Below are 19,563 nucleotides of genomic sequence, written 5' to 3' on the forward strand. Positions count from 1 at the left end.
TTTGAAGACATTAATTCAAATAGTGTTTATCGGTCATTTTTATGTCTTGCCTTTTTAAAATAAATAAATATTATTGTCAAATTTTAAATTTTATCGGTAAAATTTAATGATAATATCCTAAATTTTACAATCATGACTATTTTAAAATTACTTGAGCTAACTAAAAAGCGATTGTTTGTAAAGTTTACTCAGAAAACTAAACAAATAAAAGTTAATAGAAAAAGGCTTAACTCATGCTGTGCAATTATTTAACTTCTCATCATACTCGAAAATCTTGAAATTATAATACTTACTTTTTTTCTACTTCTTTGATTCAAACAGATTTTACAATGCGTGAATTCAGTTTCAGACTCCAAACAAATATCGAACATGAAATATTAAATTGAAAACCAATATGTGTGTGTGTCAAAATAGTACAAAATGTTTCTTGATGGTAACGCGTTGAGAAAAATATAAGTCAATTTACGATTTATAAACTTACAACATTTCCATGCCTTTTAACACAAAATAAAATCATCAAGAAAAGTAAGTATATTATTATAATGTGTATATACTAAGAATTAGTATTAAATTGAACCAATGAATGAACATTCTTTTTGACCAATAAAAATCGTTAATATCAGAAATAGAAAGAGACAAAATGGAAATAACACATGTAACAAACTAGTTGAAAGATGAATATTCCATCAAATATTAATTAAAATAGAAGTTTCTACTAAATAAGACTTTTTTTCAACAAATTCTTTTTTTTTCTTCCATAATTTTCTTTTTAATTGTTAAACAAGAAAACCTAAAATTTCCCATAAAAATTAAAATGAGATTTTAATTTTTAATAGATCAATTTACTACCATAAAAAATTTCATAGAAGCTTCTATGAAATTAGACTTTTTTACTACTTTTCCACCACTAGTTAAAACTGTTTTTTTTTCTTAAAAATCTGTTCTTTTTATTCAGACTTTCTTCCAATAAAATCAATCTCAATAAGATTATAAATTAAAGTCTCTCACATATATATGATTATTTATCTATTTTATTTATTAATTTATTATTTAAAAACTTTAAATATCATTTATGCATGTGAGCTTACGTAAGAGCTGATGTTAAGAGATTAGTATTAAGATTAGTTTTTTTAAACCATTTTTGACTATTTATTAGTCACACGTTGCAGTCTCAGCAACATGTTGGCATATTTTTTGGCCTTTTGATACGGTAATTTGTCTATCTTTCTCTCTTGTATTTTTTTTAATTTATGAAATTAAAATTAAAATTACTGTTAGTGTATTAGTTTTTTTTTTTTTTTTTTTTTTTTAATTTGGTCATCTGAGAATCAAAAAATATATAGAAAAAAAATTGTTCATTTTTTTCTTTTGTCTTTACCCTCTCTAAACCAAAAAAAACATGTGAAAAACACAGAGGAAGACCAAACAAACACAAAGACAATGGAATTTTTTTACTAAATTCTTGCAAAAATGATTCTTTTTTCTTTTTCCCAGCGTGAATTCTTGAAAAGATGAAAACTTTACTGGAAAATTACTATTTTCTTTAATGGGGTTTTTTTTTTTTTTGGTGTAAAGTTTTAATTTTATTTTTTTCAAGAATCCATTTGCGCGTGTAGAATCAAAATATTTGTCAAGTCAATGTATATGAAAGAGGAAATGTAAGAGAAAGAGAGAGATTCCAAGTCAATATTCAAAGGTTTTGTGCTAAATTGGAGAAAAATCAAATATTAGAACAATTAATTATTTTTCTTTTTTCCCAAATTGAGTTTTTTATTGTCTATACTGTACACCCTTTTGTGTAAATTGTACAATAAGTTTGTGTATGTTATATATATATAGAGAGAGAGATGTAGCAGCTGGCATACTCTCTCTTTCTCTTCTTCATTAAATTTATTTTACTTTGATTCTTTGATTTGTTCAAGCTGAAGTTGAGGAATACTGGGACATATTTTGCATTAACTGCTGATAAAGATTAGAACTTTGCAGCTAAATCTTGTGGTCAAGACTTGTTTTTTGAGTTTTTTTGTCAATCTTGGAACACCCCACCTACTATTTCCTCTAGTTTTTGGCCTATATTTGGGTTAGTTACCCAATTTCTTTGTGTTGGTTCATCTTTTCTCTCTGGGGGTTTGGAGATTTTAGTTGGGGTTCAATTATTGGAAAGTAATTTGTCATAAAGTTCTGATCTTTGGTGTTTCTGGGCATTTTCAGAAGGTGATTCTTGGAAAAAAAAACTGCATTATCCCATTGGGAGTTAGTTTTTTTGTGTACTATAGTGGATTAGTTTCTTGTGTTGGTTGTCTGGGATTTTGGAAACTTTAGCTGGGGTTCAATTATTGGAAAGTAATTTATCATAAAGTTCTGATCTTTGGTGTTTCTGGGCATTTTTCAGAAGGTGATTCTTGGAAAAAACTGCATTATCCCATTGGGTGTTTGTTTTTTCCTATACTGAGTAGTTGGTTTCTGGTATTGGAATGAGGACAGGGAGAAGGAAGAGGCTACATTTTAGCAATTTTTACTCATTTAGATGTGGGAAAGCATCAGTTTTGAGTGATGATCATTCACAAATTGGAGGGCCTGGATTTTCCAGAGTGGTGTTTTGCAATGAACCAGATAGTTTTGAGTCTGGAATTAAGGAATATGCTGGGAATTATGTCAGCACAACAAAATATACTGCTGCAACTTTCTTGCCAAAGTCCTTGTTTGAGCAGTTTAGAAGAGTAGCTAACTTCTACTTTCTTGTTACTGGTATCTTGGCATTTACACCGTTGGCTCCTTACACTGCTTTAAGTGCCATTCTTCCTCTTGTACTTGTTATTGGAGCTACTATGGTCAAAGAGGGTATTGAAGATTGGCGTAGAAAACAACAGGTATTCACTTCTTTTTCCATTTTAATATTTAAACTAAAGCAGATCTTACTGGTAAAAAGAGTTTTTTCCAAAAACTATGGTCTTCTTATCTTGATTTTTTTTTTTTGATGTTGTTGTGGCTGCATAAAATCAGTGATATAATGATTTTGTTACTGGATTATGTCTGTCAATAATTTGAGGGGTTCTTGAGATCCAACTGATCTAAAATGTGAAATTTCTGTTTGTGTATATGTTAGCTTTTGGAGGTTCTCCCAGGATACCAAAGGTACCATTTTGAATTGAAAGTAATATTCCCTAAAATAGTCTGATTTTCAATCTTTTTTCAATTTGGGACCAGCTTCATTCTTTCCCAATTGATCTGGTTTTCTCATGTATCGTACAGATTCTCTTTTTATATATAGATTGATGGAAGTAGTTTATACATTTACTTCTGCTTCTTGTCACTGTGCTGCCCAGCGTGCATACAGTTTGTCATCCGTCTTCTCATTTTCTCCTTTTCAGGATGTTGAGGTGAACAGTAGGAAGGTTAAAGTACACCAGGGAGATGGAGTTTTTAATCTTACTGAATGGCAACATTTGAAAGTTGGTGATATTGTTAAGGTGAAGAAGGATCAATTCTTTCCGGCAGACCTTCTTTTGCTTTCATCTTGTTTTGATGATGCGATTTGCTATGTTGAGACCATGAACCTTGATGGAGAGACTAATTTGAAGCTTAAACAGGCATTGGAGGTTACTTCATCCTTGCATGAAGATGCAAACTTTAAAGACTTTAAAGCTTTAGTTAAATGTGAAGATCCTAATGCTAATTTGTATACTTTTGTTGGAAGTATGGAATACGAAGAACAACAGAATCCTCTTTCTCCACAGCAATTACTCCTCAGAGACTCTAAATTGCGCAACACAGAATATATATATGGGGCTGTTATCTTTACTGGTCATGACACAAAGGTCATGCAGAATGCAACAGAACCCCCTTCTAAAAGAAGCAAAATTGAGAGGAAGATGGATAGAATCATTTACTTCTTATTTGCAGTTCTATTCACAATTGCTTTTGTTGGATCAATATACTTTGGAATTGTGACTGAAAAGGATCTAGATGACGGACATAACAGGTGGTATCTACAACCTGAAGATTCAGACATTTTCTTTGATCCCAGAAGAGCTCCTGCTGCTGCCATGTTCCATTTTCTGACTGCTGTGATGTTGTATAGCTACTTGATTCCTATCTCCTTATATGTGTCAATTGAAATTGTTAAAGTTCTTCAGAGTATCTTCATTAATAAGGATATTAATATGTACTATGAAGAAACTGATAAACCAGCACATGCCCGCACCTCAAATCTTACCGAGGAACTCGGCCAGGTTGACACAATACTTTCTGATAAAACTGGCACACTGACTTGCAATTCCATGGAGTTTGTCAAGTGCTCCGTGGCTGGTACTGCTTATGGACGTGGTATTACAGAAGTTGAAAAGGCCATGGCTAAGAGAAATGGATCTCCACTGATGGCAAAAAATAAGGATCGTGGTGAGGATGGTGTTGTTACTCCTAGGAAATCCACCGTTAAAGGTTTCAATTTTGAAGACGAAAGAATCATGAATGCGAGTTGGCTTTTTGAGCCTCATTCAGATGTAATACAGAAGTTCTTCCGTTTGTTAGCAGTCTGTCATACAGTCATACCAGAAGTAGATGAAGTTACAGGCAAGGTTTCATATGAAGCTGAGTCTCCAGATGAAGCAGCCTTTGTGATTGCTGCTAGAGAAGTTGGTTTTGAATTCTTTAAAAGGACACAAACAAATGTGTCGGTGCATGAATTGGATCTGGAATCTGGCAAGAGAATTGAGAGGTTAGTTAATTTGCAACATTTTTCTTCAGTATATGTTTTCAGCATTTTTAGTTTTCTGAAAGAATAGTATCTCCTATATTTGGCTGGCTCTTGCTCAAGTGTATCATTATTGATCATCCATAAAGACTAGTGGGTAGACAATGCAGCCTAGGTACCAGTGACATTTCTTGCTTCTTTTCAAAAAGATGTTTAATCTCTATGAAAACTTCAGACAATGAATGCCAATTTTAATTTACCAATATTTTATGCAGTGCTATAAACATAGGCACTTTTTTGTTAAGAGTAATCTTAGAGATCTTTGTATGCAGGTCATACAAGATTTTGAACGTTTTGGAGTTTAATAGTACAAGAAAAAGGATGTCTGTCATAGTAAAGGATGAGGACGGAAAGATCTTGTTACTCTCCAAAGGTGCTGACAGTATCATGTTTGAAAGACTCGGAAAGAGTGGAAGAAGGTTTGAACAAGAAACAAGGGAACATGTGAATGAGTATGCTGATGCAGGTTTGAGGACCTTGATACTGGCTTATCGTGAGCTCAGTGAAGAAGAATACAATACTTTCAATGAGAAATTTCTAGAGGCCAAGAATTCAGTCAGTGAAGACCGTGAATCAATCATTGATGCAGTAACAGATAAGATAGAAAAAGACTTGATTCTTCTTGGTGCTACTGCTGTAGAGGACAAACTTCAACCAGGGGTAAGTTTTATGAACTCCGAGAACTGTTTCCAAGCATTGTTGATCGATTAAACGTCATTTGGATGTGTATTGATCTTTCTGTTTCTATTCATGCTAGGTTCCTGATTGCATTGACAAACTTGCTCAAGCAGGCATAAAGATTTGGGTTTTGACCGGGGATAAGATGGAAACAGCCATTAATATCGGGTATAGTAATTGATTATGAGTTTTTATCGTTTTTATTTGATACACGCTTTGCATGTCCAAACACATTCTGACCAAAATGTCTCCTGCAGATATGCGTGTAGTTTGCTTAGACAAGGAATGAAGCAAATTATCATAACACTGGAAAGCCCTGATATTATAGCTGTAGAGAAAGCCGGAGAAAAGAATGCAATTGCCAGGGTAAATACATCTCATGTTCAATGTGTCACATCAATTTCCATATCTGCAAAGCTTGAGTCATTTTGAAATGGAACAAAAAAATTCTGCCATTCCTTATAAGAAGTTAACCTATGGTTATGTTCCGTTTTGTCTCGACAATGAGCTTTTTGAAGCTGAAAATAGCTCACTGTTTTTGCGAATGATTGATGACATTACTCTTACACTCTCTCTGTGCACCCATGAGTTTAACATGCATGTTCACTCTAAACAATTCAATATCCATGAACTAAATCAATAAAGAACCACATAAGAATGAAAAAGAGAAAAGTAAGAGCAATTCCTCCTATAATCTCGTTGAGAACCTTCTTTGCTTGCATTGCTTGTTGAAGTAGCAGCAATAGGTACATAATCAAATATGTGAAAATGATTCTTTAAATTTTGAAGTTTCAATATTCATGAAGTTGTATTTGATTTTTTTTTAAAATTACAGGCTTCAAAGGGAAGTGTTTCACGGCAAATTACTGAAGGAAAGGCTCTACTTACTGCTTCAAGCACAGAGGCATTTGCTTTAATCATTGATGGGAAATCTCTTACATATGCCCTAGACGATGAAGTGAAAGATATGTTTTTAGACCTTGCAATCAAATGTGCCTCTGTTATATGCTGTCGTTCATCACCAAAACAGAAAGCACTAGTAAGTTGAAAATTGATTTCACAATCCAGACTCTATGTTTTGTAGTCTACTCTGGTGCTTTAATTTGACTCTTTCTTGGAATATATAGGTAACAAGACTTGTCAAAAACGGTACTGGAAAGATAACATTGGCAGTTGGAGATGGAGCTAATGATGTAGGAATGCTTCAAGAAGCTGATATTGGAGTTGGAATCAGTGGCGTCGAAGGAATGCAGGTTCAAGAGCTTATACTTAATTCTCTTTCCTCCATGTAGCAACATTGATGATTTTCTTATTTATGCTTTTCCTCCACCTAAATGTTCTTTTCATAACTTTTTCTTGTTTTTACTCATTAGGCTGTTATGTCAAGTGATGTTGCAATTGCTCAGTTCCGATTTTTGGAGCGCTTGCTTTTAGTGCATGGTCATTGGTGTTATAGAAGGATCTCTACGATGGTAATCTATTTTCCGCTAATTTTCTCTTTTAAATTTGTTGTCTCATCATTTGTTAGATGAGATAAAAATGTGTTTAAAGAATAAATCCACTGTCTTGTGGAACTGTTTCAAAACAAAAAGATATTATTATTGGAGCAGTTTAATAACTGGCTTTTATATTTGTTTCCCTGCAGATATGCTACTTCTTCTACAAAAACATCTTATTTGGTGTCACTGTGTTCTTATATGAGGCATATACATCATTTTCTGGACAACCAGCATACAATGAATGGTTTCTGTCAACTTACAATGTCTTCTTCACATCACTCCCGGTGATTGCTTTGGGAGTTTTTGATCAAGATGTATCTGCCAGATTGTGTCTTAAGGTATGTTACACTTGATGCAGTATTCGTTTTCGCTTAATATATATGTGCTTATTACTGTAACAACAACAGACCCAGTGTAATTCCACGAGTGGGGTTTGGGGAAGGTAGGATGTACACAGACCTTACCCCTACCTTTGTGGGGTAGAACCTAGAGAGGCGTTTTCCGATAGACCCTCGTCTCAAAACAAATGTAATCAAAGCATGATAGAAAGAAAAACCAGCAACAAAGTAGCAAGGAATATAGCAAGATAAACAAAACAAACGATAGTGAAAATTAGGAGAATAAGATACTACAAATATATACTATATCGCTCGGCTACCTATTACCCTTCTACTCTTACGCTCTGCCTCCAAATCTTCCTATTTAGGGTCATGTCCTCAGTAAGTTGAAAATGTGTCGTGTCATGTCCAATCACCTCCCCCTAGTTTTCTCAGGCCTACCTCTACCTCTCCTAAAACCTACCATACTAACCTCTCACACGGTCAAAAACTTGTTACTATTATCAGCTGTTTTTGTATCTGTTATAGCTTCTTGGACATGACATGGAATTAAGTACTTTTTCTTAGTTTCTAATTTTCTTTTGGTATTATGTGGCAGTTCCCTTTGCTGTACCAAGAAGGTATCCAGAATCTCCTTTTCAGATGGCGTCGTATAATTGGCTGGATGATCAATGGCGTTTGCAGCGCGGTGATAATCTTCTTCTTCTGCATAACAGCACTAGATCCTCAAGCCTTTAAAAAAGACGGTAAAGTTGCTGAATTTGCGGTTGTTGGAGCAACCATGTACACAAGTGTTGTTTGGGTTGCCAACTGCCAGATGGCTCTTGCTATCAGTTATTTTACCTTAATCCAGCATATAGTCGTCTGGGGTGGAATTGCTCTCTGGTACATCTTCCTTCTGATTTATGGAACCATGTCTACAACATTTTCCACTACCGCATACAGAATCTTCGTGGAAGCTTTAGCCCCATCCCCATTCTACTGGATCATGACGATATTGACAGTCATTTCAGCTCTAATTCCATACTTTGCATACAATGCTATTCAAACGCGGTTCTTCCCAATGTACCACGGTATGATTCAATGGATAAGATTCGAGGGAAGGGCTGATGACCCAGAGTTCTGCCATGTGGTAAGACAGAGGTCAATAAGGCCCACAACAGTAGGTTTCACTGCTCGTTCATTGGCTAGAAGGAATCCTTTGGAAGACAAGAAAGAGCACAACAGTAGCCACAGATAACACCTGAATAGGTATTCTCAGCAACGACAACTTTTGGACCTCCAAAAAAACCACTGTCAAGCAGGAACTTGCTCATTGTACATGTTTTTCGAGCTGGTCCTGTACACGACTACAGATATTGAAGCCACAACGTCGAGGTCCAATTGGTGCAAAGCTATACTACTAGTATACTATGTCTTAAATGAGCAAAGACGTCTCATGAGTTTGTAAATTTTGTCAACTGGTAATATATTTGTAATTCTTTCATTCTATATCTTGTAAAATTGTTAAAAGTTTTTGTTGTTGAATACCAGAAGCAGAATAGCAGATAAGCTACTTTTTTCTAATAAGAAAGAGGAGTGGATTTGTTTTGAGTTATAAGACCCAATATTCTCTTTTCATTATCATGTGTACATTTGTTTTGGTTTTTGCAATGAAGAATGAGCATTTCTAGTTTATAAGGACATTTTGCATCTTTTGGCAGATGTCCTTTTTCAATACATATTAATTAGTAGATAAAAAAGATAGTCTGGTGCACTAAGCTCCTACTAAATGAGCGGGGTCCGAGATTTGTCATGGAGAAGAAACACGAAAGTCAGACGAAGATGACATGACAAAACATTCTTATATATGCCCGAAAACCAAGTCAAACATACACGAGAGACTATCATAGGCGAATTCAGGATTTAAAATAGCTAAGTTTGGAGTGAGGGTGTACTATTATGGTATTTCTTTTCACATTTACACAAATTGGTTGCTTTTCTGTAATAAGCATTGATTGGTAACCTTGAATAAATAGTAAGTAACCTTCAATAACATGTTAAATCGTTCGATGGTTTAAATTCTTTTTACACTCGTTATCAGTGTATCTAACTTAAATCCGTTAGAATAAGCAGTATCCCAAGAACTCTAACAGATATGAGATTTAGATAAAAGGGCATATGATAGTGTCATTGCAAGTTGAAAGATCCAAAAACTTGTATCAAATGAGTGTGAAAAACATCATAATCAACTGTTTGTTTATGTATACATGTTGTGATTCTCTCTGTCTGTAACACATCCTCTTCATCCCCACCCCAAAAGCTTCCAAAAGCAAATTCACCCTTTTGAGAAAACTCCTCTAAAACCTTTTCAACTTCTTCCATACAACACAAACTCTCAAGTTGAACCCTCAAAGATCCTCCATGATCTTTCAAGATTTCATCTTCATGTCTGTTGATCTCCATCTCCATAATATTTTTCTTGTTCCGTCTTCGATATCTCAGTTTCTTTATACATTCTTTTGTTTTCTTTAACAACTTGCATGGAAGGTTAAGCAAGAACAAGATGATGATTTGGAGGATCAAGCATTGGCAGCAGCAACATATGACTATGCAATCGGCCGCATAAATGTTCTTGTCTTCCATTTTTTGTGCAAGATTGAAGGAGAGAAAGGGTGATGGTAATGAAGAAGGTTATGAATAGAAGTCATTTCTTGTCAAGGAATAGGTTGCTTTGTCTTTATAGAAGAGTATATTGATGTTTGAAGCATTGAAATTTTTAAATATTGCCTCCAAAGCTAAAGAAAAATGGAACTGATAGCTTAAAACAAAATGTTTAAGGAAGCATAAGCTGTCCTGTACTAGTGACTTGTATTTTACATGATCATGGATAGCTAGGTGCAGAACTTTGCCTATGTGAACTTGCTCATATTGTCGGTCTCAAGCTAGGGGATAAAGGAGAAAGATAGCGTTAAACGAGTCAATTTGTGATGTATCCTCACACGTGACACAATATTGGACTGTCACGTGCTTAAATGAAGCGATATGGACAGTGATGATTCATATAACCGACTACAACTTGCTTAGGATTAAAACATAGTTTGTTTGTTTGCTTATGGATAACTAGCAGAAGGTTTCACTCAACATGCTTGATTATTGAGGTCTCTGTCTCTGACTTTTTTGCACTTGCCTTCCAAAGGAAGACAAGATCTTCTCAATCTTGCTTTTCTTTATTCCTTGTGTCAATGGATGTAAAGACTTTACAAGCAAAACTTAAAACTTAGACTTTCTATTTACATTCTTTTACCACGAACCAGCTTGCACACACCTCGACTATTCCACCAGGTGCATACATTCTCTTTTAAGCAAATATTTCCAAATTAATGGATGCTGCCAAAGAAATGTGATCACATGCACAAAAAGGAAGGGGAAAATAGAGAACATTTTCGTTAATCCATGAACATGATCTATACATCTTGATCGGAAGAGAATCAAGAGAAAAAGAAAGAATCGGAATTGTTGATTCATTGGTGTAGAAATCTTCTGATGAATACTAAGCTTCCTCTCACAAAAGCTTTATCCTCAAGGAACTACATGTTCCCATCAAAGTCTACATATTTCCACCATTTGTGAAGAACAAAGAAGTTGAATAGACCTTTGAAAGAACAAAAATATTGGAGATAATAAAAAAATTCATGTTACTTACAGGAAAAATTGCTACTAAAAAAGCATGGCCTATATGTAAGCAGACAAAAAGGAAGCTACTTACAAAACATAACCAAAATCACCTCGGAGAGGCAAACGCATACCTCTCAAAGTAGGTGCTTTTGATCTATGAACAGATGAATATACACTTGCTTTAACAAGACCTTTAGCTGTGTACTATACTCTATCTTCAGCTGACTCTCCACTATGTTGTGTACCTTGACTAAAAAAATCGGAACTAAAATCTGGACTACCAAATGCCATCCTTCGAAACAATCTTATTTCTGCAGATTGTTCTGCAGAGTTATATATTGTACTTTCGCCAACTTTCATCCCATTGGTTAGATCAGACACAGACATGTTATCAAAAGCTCTCATGATCTGCAAAGAATAAGAATGATCGGAATGTCAAGTCCCTTCGTGACAAGTCTTACCGGTGCTTCAGGCGTAAGATTTTAGTAAAATGAAGAATCAGTTACCTGTCCCATCCCTGGTCTCTTTGCTGCTGAGTGGCGCACACAAGCTGCAGCTGCCTCAATCAGTTGAAACATCTCAGGGATAGCATAATTCCTCTCGAGGCGTGGATCTGCCAGCTGATCAAATTCCAATTTCTCAAGGGCATGAGAAAGCAATGGTCGAGCCTGGAAGAGAAAAAAAGATCAAGTTGCAGCATGTCTGACCAAGTTTTACATCGATACGATTTCAAAACAATGTTAGGCTGATTCAATGTGAGTTGTCATGATAAGTAATAGAATTTAGTTCTACTCGAAAGAATAAACATTCTCAGGAACCAAATGGAAATAGAAATAACTTTTAGTAGAAGCCTTTCTGCTCAGGTAATCAGAGAATGAATCATTTTCCGTATAAGAAACGGTTATAATATGGACTCAAATGAACCCTTACAAGACGGAAACTTCCCGAAAATGAAACACCAAATTTGTGCAATTAGTACACAATTTTCTTTCACCCACTCAGTCATGCAAGCTGCAAATGAGTTGGAATAGAGTTGAAACACTTAATATCCTACAACATCAAATCTATCTCCATCCTTTCCTTGATTTCTCCTATTTAACTAAAGGATATAAGAAAATGCGATGAACATAGGATGCCAACGATTATCTTTAATTAATGTCCTGAAAATAAATCATCACAATTCCCTAGGTGTGTCCACTTCCAATTATCCTCTGAACTTTATCAATCTTACAAACAAAAACAAGGACAAGCTCACTACCATTTGTAAGAAGAGCAACTCTGATCCATTGAATTGGCAGATGAGTAGAAGGCATCTATATGATATGGTAGGTCAAACAATAAACGAATCCTGTTGCAAATACTCTATTCCTAAAGTCAAAAAGGACAAACACACTTTCCAGAGGCTAATGTTTTGGTAGTTTCTCATGCTAAGGTTTCCAGGATAGAGGTCTGAATTTCTTTTAAAACAACTTATAGCTAAGAAACCTCCCAGCATACTGATGTGCTAGAACAAAGAAAGCTAAAAGAAAGGAACTTTCGAAGAGGTGAGAATAGACGCCTGCTGTAGAGTAGCAGTGTAGCACCAATGGTGGTTTCTTCAAACCTCATCGACCAAGTTTTTGTGCAGTGTGGAAATGACAGGACGAATCAGTAAATCCTAAACGTAGAGCTTGTCCTAGTAAAATGGACTAAACACAGTACTTGTACTCTGCCCATGCATATATGTTAACTTGTACGTGAGACAAATAACCAGTGCATAATTATCACACAATGTGGAGAGTGGCTGATGAAAGAGACCACATGCCGCTTTGGACTCGGAGAAAGAAGAGATTGGTTTGACTATAAACATACCCATTCAACCAGACTCTCGTCCCCTAAAGGCTGAGATGTATCAACAGGCTTCCGTCCAGTAATTAACTCCAGAAGCACAACCCCAAAAGAATATATATCGGATTTTTCAGTCAGCTTGCCACTTGATGCATATTCAGGAGCCATGTATCTGAAACGATTCAAGGTATTAATATACACATAAAGAGGAGGAATATAATTCATTTTTTCCTATATTCCACTTAGTGTTTAAGTTGGTGATGGAACATACCCAAATGTTCCCACAACACGTGTTGTAACATGAGTTTTTGCATCCTGAGCTAATTTAGCTAATCCAAAATCAGAAACCTGTGAAAAATAAATAGAATTATAAGTCAGTTTGCGAATCAAAGAATGCCACTAATGGAGTTTGAGTATGTCGACATACCCGAGCCTCAAAGTTAATATCCAAAAGAATGTTTGATGACTTAATGTCTCTGTGGATAATACGAGGATGGCCTGTCATCACCAGGAAAGATGAGTGAAACAAAAGAAGAGTGATAATTAGAATCAGTGTACCACGTTGATATTATAGGCAACAAGAACAAGGAGGTCGTATAATTACAGATCACACCAATATCATTTCCCCTGCTCTAGTTTTCTTCTCTCTTCTATTTCTTCTTTTAACAGTATAATTATAAGCATTTGCTACTGATTAATAGTTTAATAGATTCAGTTTCATCAAAATGAGAAACTTCTGTCACTTCGTCACAAGGAAAATGCCAACAACAAAGGTCCTGTGACTTTCGGTTAAGCTGATATATTTATATACATCTTCTCTCTCTCCCCCCCCCTCCCATTGTTTCTTTTACTATTTGTTCTCATTAGGCAAATAGGACGAGAAAGTTGATAGTGGAGTATCTTATATACTTGTTCAATGTATTCTTTTTTGTAAGTATTGTTCAATGTTTTTTGTAATTGATGCAGAAAGAGAAGGGTTCATTAAAAAAAATTTAACAGTGATAATCAGGTACATATTATCTGATGGTGCAATTTTCTCAGTTCTTTAGTCATATTTTATTCACCCAGAGAAGAAACAAAGTGCAGATAATCAATCATAACTATAAGAATTAAAGAAGTGAAGAAAGTTACAATCTTCATGCAGATAAGCTATTCCACGAGCAGCACCAACAGCAATCTTAACACGTGTTGTCCAATCCATAACAGGCCTTCCTTCGGCTGTAAATTGCAAGTATCAACATCTAGTTTTAATGACAAAATGCCAACAATGAGTTCTTATTAAAAAAAAAAAGATTTGTATTTACCATGAAGATGGAAGTAAAGGGTGTTATTTGGGACATATTCATAAACAAGCAGCCTTCTATTTTCAGAAATGCAATAACCTACAAGGGAAACCAAATGGCGATGGTGTACTCGACTAATGATTTCAACTTCAGCTCTGAATTCCCGGTCCCCTTGGCTCCCACCAATATCTAGTTGCTTTACTGCTACATCCCTCCCATCTGGTAGACATCCTTTGTATACAGAACCAAATCCACCCGCCCCCAACAAATTCTCAGCCGAGAAGTCACCAGTAGCCTTAACTAGTTCTTCATAGGTAAACCATATCTTTGGATTTCCAAATCCACCAGATCCTCCAGGAGAATTTAGGAATTTGTTGCCAGTTCCATTTCTGGTATCAGGTGTTGATTCCTGTATCTTCAATAAGACGGAATCTGTACACAATTTGAGCATCTTCTCAGATTGCATTAAATTTATGAACCACAAATATTACATTGATGTTGCTTCAAAAAGATCTGAAACATATACTGACATGCTAATGAATAATATACTAGTTTCTGAAAAGTTACCAGAATTTGGGGTGGAGCCCGAAGGGGTTGGCATGACATTCTCGCCACTGGGACGAAAAGCCTTTTTCTTTCGCTTCCATACGCACCAACCCACTAATCCAACAATACTAAGCAATAAAACAGCAACAATGACGCCAATCGCAACTGTACCTCCAGTTCCTAGGCCGCTACTACTGGAACTGTTTGAGCTACCTGCTGCATCGTCACTGGAGCTATTGGTAGTGGTTCCACCTGAAGGAACTGATGATGAAGGAGGCATATTTTTAGGAGGTTCCAAGGATGGTGTAGGAGGTGAACCTTGTGGTGGCGTAAATGCTGGAGATGGACGTGAATTTGTAGGAGGGTCAGAGGCTGGGGTAGGAGGTGAGCCTTTTGGTGGCACAGACGCTGGTGATGGAGGTGAATTCACGGGTGGTGAAGGGGGTGAACCTTTCGGAGGTTCAGGAGATTGTGGTGGTGGAGTAGGATCCGGATTCTGTGCAGGTGGCGGAGGTGAAAAAGGTGGAGAATCAACTTTGGGAGGTGGTGAAGGTGAACTTGGAGGAGTAGTTGGTTGTGGTGGAGGTGAGGTAGGAGGAGGATCATCTTTTGGAGGCGGTGGAGGTGAACTTGTAGGAACAGTTGGTTGTGGGGGAGGTGATACAGGTGGAGGCTCAACTTCTGGAGGTGGTGATGAACTAACTGGTGGGCTAGGTGTAGTTGGAGGAGAACTAGCAGGGGGAGGAGAAGATTGAGGTGGTGGTGAACTGGAAGGCGGAGGAGAAGATATAGGTGGCGGTGAACTAGCAGGTGGGATAGGTGGAGGACTAACAGTTGGAGGAGCGGATTCTGTGGGTGGGGAAGCCATTGAAGGAGGCGATGTCACGTTACTTGGAGGAGGCGATTGTGGCAGTGTTGGTGAGGCCGGGGGAGGAGAAGATTGCGGGGGTAATGTTGGAGGAAGAGAAGACACAGGTGGTACTGTCGCATTAGGCTGAGATGCAGGGACCGGAGAAGAAAGCTGAGGAGGTGGACTCAAGACAACTGGTGGAACAGGAAATGGTGCAAGACTTGGAGGTGGAGAAACTACTACTGACATTTCACCACCACCAAAAACTTGCTAAATTTACACCATTTTTCCGATAGTAAACTCTCCAAACATCAATCAAAATTAGCAGTATTTCAAGAATTCTACCCAACAGAGAGCACAACTTGCTCTAACTGAATTTCCCCAAAAGAGGTACCACAAACATCCAATAAATTGCTAAAATTGGTATCCCAGAATATCTGAATTCGTAAACCAATTCACTCCCAAGTGAGACGAAGCAATCAATTCCTTTCCAAGCTAAACACCTGGTCATTTCAGACAAAAACAACAAAAGATTCAAGCTTTCCGCAAATTCAACTCAGTAAAATCGTCGAACAACGAAACAACAAAAAAGTTCAATCTTTCAAGAAACTCATTCAGAATTCACCAATCACTGTAAAATAAAAAAGAAAAAGGTATCCAAAATGCAATGTATTGCTTCTTCCTATATTAAAATCAGTATCCCGGAAGATTAAAATCCATAGACCAATTCACTCCCAAGTAAGATAAAGCACTTTAGTTCCTCTCCAAGCTACAAACCAACGGATATCAGGAAAAAAAAACAATACAAGATTCAAGCTTTCCACAAATTCAATTTGTAAACTCGTCGAATAACAGAACAACAAAAAGATTCAATCTTTCAAGAAACCCATTCAGAATTCACCAACCACTATAATCCAAAATGCATTGAATTGCTTCTTCCTATGTTAAATACTTAGGAATTTCAAAAAAAAAAAAAAGATTCAAGCTTTCCACAAATTCAACTCAGTAAAAACTCACCGAATAACAAAACAACAAAAAGGTTCAATCTTTCAAGAAACTCATTCAGAATTCACCAACCACTATAAAGTAAAATACGAAAAAGTAATCCAAAATGCAATGAATTGCTTCTTCCTATGTTTAAATTAGTATCCCGGAAGATCAAAATTCATAAACCAATTCACTCCCAAGAGAGAAAAAGCAATTCACTACCTCTCCAAGCTAAACAGCTAGGAATTTCAGGAAAAAAAACAACAACAATTTGAAGCTTCCCACAAATTCAACTCAGTAAAAACTCATCGAATAACAAAACAACAAAAAGGTTCAATCTTTCAAGAAACTCATTCAGAATTCACCAACCACTATAAAGTTAAAAACAAAAAAGTAATCTAAAATGCAATGAATTGCTTCTTCCTATGTTAAAATCAGTATTCCCGAAGATCAAAATCCGTAAACCAATTCACTCCCAAGTAAGGTAAAGCAATTCACTACCTCTCCAAGCTAAACACTTAGGAATTTCAGAAAAACAACAAGAAAAGATTCAAGCTTTCCACAAATTCAACTCAGTAAAAACTCATCGAATAACAAAACAACACAAAAATTCGATCTTTCAAGAAATTCATTGAGAAATCACCAACCACTATAAACTAAAAACGAAAAAGTAATCCAAAATGCAATGAATTGCTTCTTCCTATGTTAAGAAAATCAGTATCCCCGAAGATCAAAATCCGTAAACCAATTCACTCCAAAGTAAGATAAAGCAATTCACTACCTCTCCAAGCTAAACACCAAGGAATTTCAGAAAAAAAAAACACACACACACAAAAGATTCAAGCTTTCCACAAATTCAACTCAGTAAACTTGTTGGACAACAAAACAAACAAAAAGGCTCAAGCTTTCCACAAATTCAACTCAGTAAACTTGTAGGACAACAAAACAAACCAAAAAGGCTCAATCTTTGTCACCCATACAGAATTCACCAAAAACTGAGGGAAAAAAAAGAAGCCAAATTAGCATAACTCCATTACACACATTCCCAAGTCCTTATGATAATCAAATCAAGAAACTGAAATCACTGATAACCGTTATAGCAGAAACAGAAACATACCCAAATCACCAAATGTAGAATCCTAAGATCACCTCATACATAGAAAATCACAAAAACCCCAGATACCCAAATCAAGAAAAGAAGCAAAAAAAAATGCCCAAAATCCCAATGTTATTTTCACATCTAAAAAATTCAATCTTTCGAACCAAAACCCCATAAATCCAATTATAATTTATAAAGATATCAGCCAATCAGATAAACCAAAGATTGTTAAAAATTCAATCTTTTTCCATGTAACTGGCAAATGATCAAATGTAAGAATCAAGAATCAATCTTAAAACAAAAAATCAAAATAGAAAGAAAGCCTATACTTATATGGGGTCTGCAGAATCCAATCTTTCTAGTGCACCAACAGTGAAAGCTATGAACTTTTTTTAAAAAATAAATAAAAAAAATTAAGAAGACAAATGTATATATTTGTTACATATATATATTATGTAGGGAATATGATGATTTTTTCTATATTGTCATAAAAGTCATTATTTTCATGATTATTAAATTAATTTGCTTTGCTTTGCTTTCTAAAACGTCAACATCAAATGCATAATATAATAAATAAATTCTAAAGCTAAGATTGCGCAACGTTGCATCTATTGCATAAAGAGTCAGCGCCTATAAATCAAGCTTTTTCACAAGCCTACATTTGTTCGTAGCTATCTCGATTATTTCATCAAATATTTGTTATCTTCTACCAACATATGTTAAACAAATTGTTATACTAATATTTTACTTATTACGATAACATTTAAATTGATTTGTGCACACCCTTCTATCAACATGCATACGTATGACTAAATTTATCTGTTTTTTTTTTTTATGAAGGTGATGTTTGGACCAAATTGTTTCGACTATGTTTCATTAGTTATTTGGCCTCCACCAGGGGAGAGGTTATTAGATAGGATATGATGTAGTTTCACTTTTACTGAGTATATGCTCTTAGTTAGAAGGGTGTGGAGGGTACGAATTATGATAGAAGGTTAGTAGTTAGTAGTGTGTTGTCTTATTGTTCGTTCATATTAGTAGTCATAGTATTGCTCTTGTTGTTTCTTGTCCTTCGATTTCTGTTACTATATGTTAATTTCTTGTACCTCAATTATCGCAATTTTTGTTATGTTACTCTCTTTTGTTATTAGATGTTTTTTGTACCTCAATTGTTGAACTGCTTTTTCTTGAATCGAGGGACTATTGAAAATAAGTTATTTACCATTGAGGTAGAAATGTAAGATCTACGTACACTTCACCCTCTCTAAACTCCACTTTATGAAATTATACTTAATATATTATATTATTATTATTTGTAGATTGTATAATCTTTTGAATAGATTTTCTACTTTATAGTCTAACTAAATAGAATTATTTATCATATTCCTTTTTTACCCCCACTTTAAAATAATCAATAATTAATTTTCACTTTTTACTTAAACTCTAAACCTTTAATTAGGATGATAGAACATATACTTTACTAACTAAATAAATACATTTTCACTTTGTGTTTAATATTTTCATGCTTCGATTAGTTTGACACGCTGAGTAAATAAAAATAATTAATTTCTTATAATATATTTGTACAAGTTATAATTGATAAAAACTTTTACATAATAAACAAAAAAAAAATCAATTTTTTTTTTTTATTCTATGAACCTTAAATTAAACTTGTTTTTGAAAATCTTGCCAACTATATGACTTATCTTGAGATCAACTCTCATCGTTTACCAAGTCAAAATAAATAAATAAAAAAGAAAATCCCCATTTTGACCTTTTCAACGTATGAATGTTGATGAGCTGAACACATTAATCAATAAGACAAAATAATATGAGTACATTACAAAATAATCTTCCAGAATTACTAAATCAAGAAAAACACCGACACCAAATTAACAAATACTTTATTTAATTAAAATAATTTCATACAAGTAATCAAAGTTTTCAAAATATTTTTAATATTTGATTGATGATATGTCAAAATAGATTAGTTCGACAAAACACTTCATGTTCATATAGGGTCTGATGAAAAATTGCAATTTATAA

The 19,563-nt window shown here is 35.0% G+C and overlaps 3 protein-coding genes across 3 annotated transcripts; 1 reads left to right on the forward strand and 2 right to left on the reverse strand.

Moving 5' to 3' along the window:
* The first annotated feature begins 1,855 nt into the window (after positions 1–1,855).
* LOC125829632 (putative phospholipid-transporting ATPase 9) lies at positions 1,856–8,829 on the forward strand. The gene is made up of 10 exons (XM_049508825.1): positions 1,856–2,870; positions 3,372–4,717; positions 5,026–5,413; positions 5,511–5,599; positions 5,689–5,797; positions 6,267–6,470; positions 6,559–6,684; positions 6,805–6,903; positions 7,077–7,268; positions 7,867–8,829. Exons 1-10 carry the CDS (start codon positions 2,475–2,477, stop codon positions 8,506–8,508), a joined length of 3,591 nt encoding a protein of 1,196 aa, XP_049364782.1. The 5' UTR covers positions 1,856–2,474; the 3' UTR covers positions 8,509–8,829.
* A 608-nt stretch (positions 8,830–9,437) lies between these two features.
* LOC125829704 (uncharacterized) lies at positions 9,438–10,191 on the reverse strand. The gene has a single exon (XM_049508894.1). It carries the CDS (start codon positions 9,891–9,893, stop codon positions 9,438–9,440), a length of 456 nt encoding a protein of 151 aa, XP_049364851.1. The 5' UTR covers positions 9,894–10,191.
* Positions 10,192–10,823: 632 nt separating this feature from the next.
* On the reverse strand, positions 10,824–17,903 carry LOC125829702 (proline-rich receptor-like protein kinase PERK9). Its single transcript, XM_049508893.1, has 9 exons — positions 17,847–17,903; positions 14,603–15,934; positions 14,057–14,467; positions 13,884–13,970; positions 13,180–13,250; positions 13,024–13,100; positions 12,777–12,924; positions 11,432–11,593; positions 10,824–11,333 (listed from the first exon to the last, which is right to left on the reverse strand). Exons 2-9 carry the CDS (start codon positions 15,678–15,680, stop codon positions 11,130–11,132), a joined length of 2,238 nt encoding a protein of 745 aa, XP_049364850.1. The 5' UTR covers positions 15,681–15,934; positions 17,847–17,903; the 3' UTR covers positions 10,824–11,129.
* Positions 17,904–19,563: the final 1,660 nt, after the last annotated feature.

Source organism: Solanum verrucosum, unplaced genomic scaffold, assembly GCF_900185275.1.
Source record: "Solanum verrucosum unplaced genomic scaffold, falcon-dt-bn FXZP01000008.1, whole genome shotgun sequence".
Taxonomy (NCBI): domain Eukaryota; kingdom Viridiplantae; phylum Streptophyta; class Magnoliopsida; order Solanales; family Solanaceae; genus Solanum; species Solanum verrucosum.

Coding starts and splice junctions, on each gene's coding strand:
- LOC125829704 (XM_049508894.1), bottom strand. CDS start 9,893: ATGGAAGACAAGAACATTTATGCGGCCGATTGCATAGTCATATGTTGC.
- LOC125829632 (XM_049508825.1), top strand. CDS start 2,475: ATGAGGACAGGGAGAAGGAAGAGGCTACATTTTAGCAATTTTTACTCA. Junction 4,718..5,025: donor TCTGGCAAGAGAATTGAGAG/GTTAGTTAATTT, acceptor CTTTGTATGCAG/GTCATACAAGATTTTGAACG. Junction 6,685..6,804: donor GTGGCGTCGAAGGAATGCAG/GTTCAAGAGCTT, acceptor TTTACTCATTAG/GCTGTTATGTCAAGTGATGT.
- LOC125829702 (XM_049508893.1), bottom strand. CDS start 15,680: ATGTCAGTAGTAGTTTCTCCACCTCCAAGTCTTGCACCATTTCCTGTT. Junction 13,101..13,179: donor ATATTAACTTTGAGGCTCGG/GTATGTCGACAT, acceptor TATTTTTCACAG/GTTTCTGATTTTGGATTAGC. Junction 11,594..12,776: donor ACGAGAGTCTGGTTGAATGG/GTATGTTTATAG, acceptor TTTCTCTTCCAG/GCTCGACCATTGCTTTCTCA.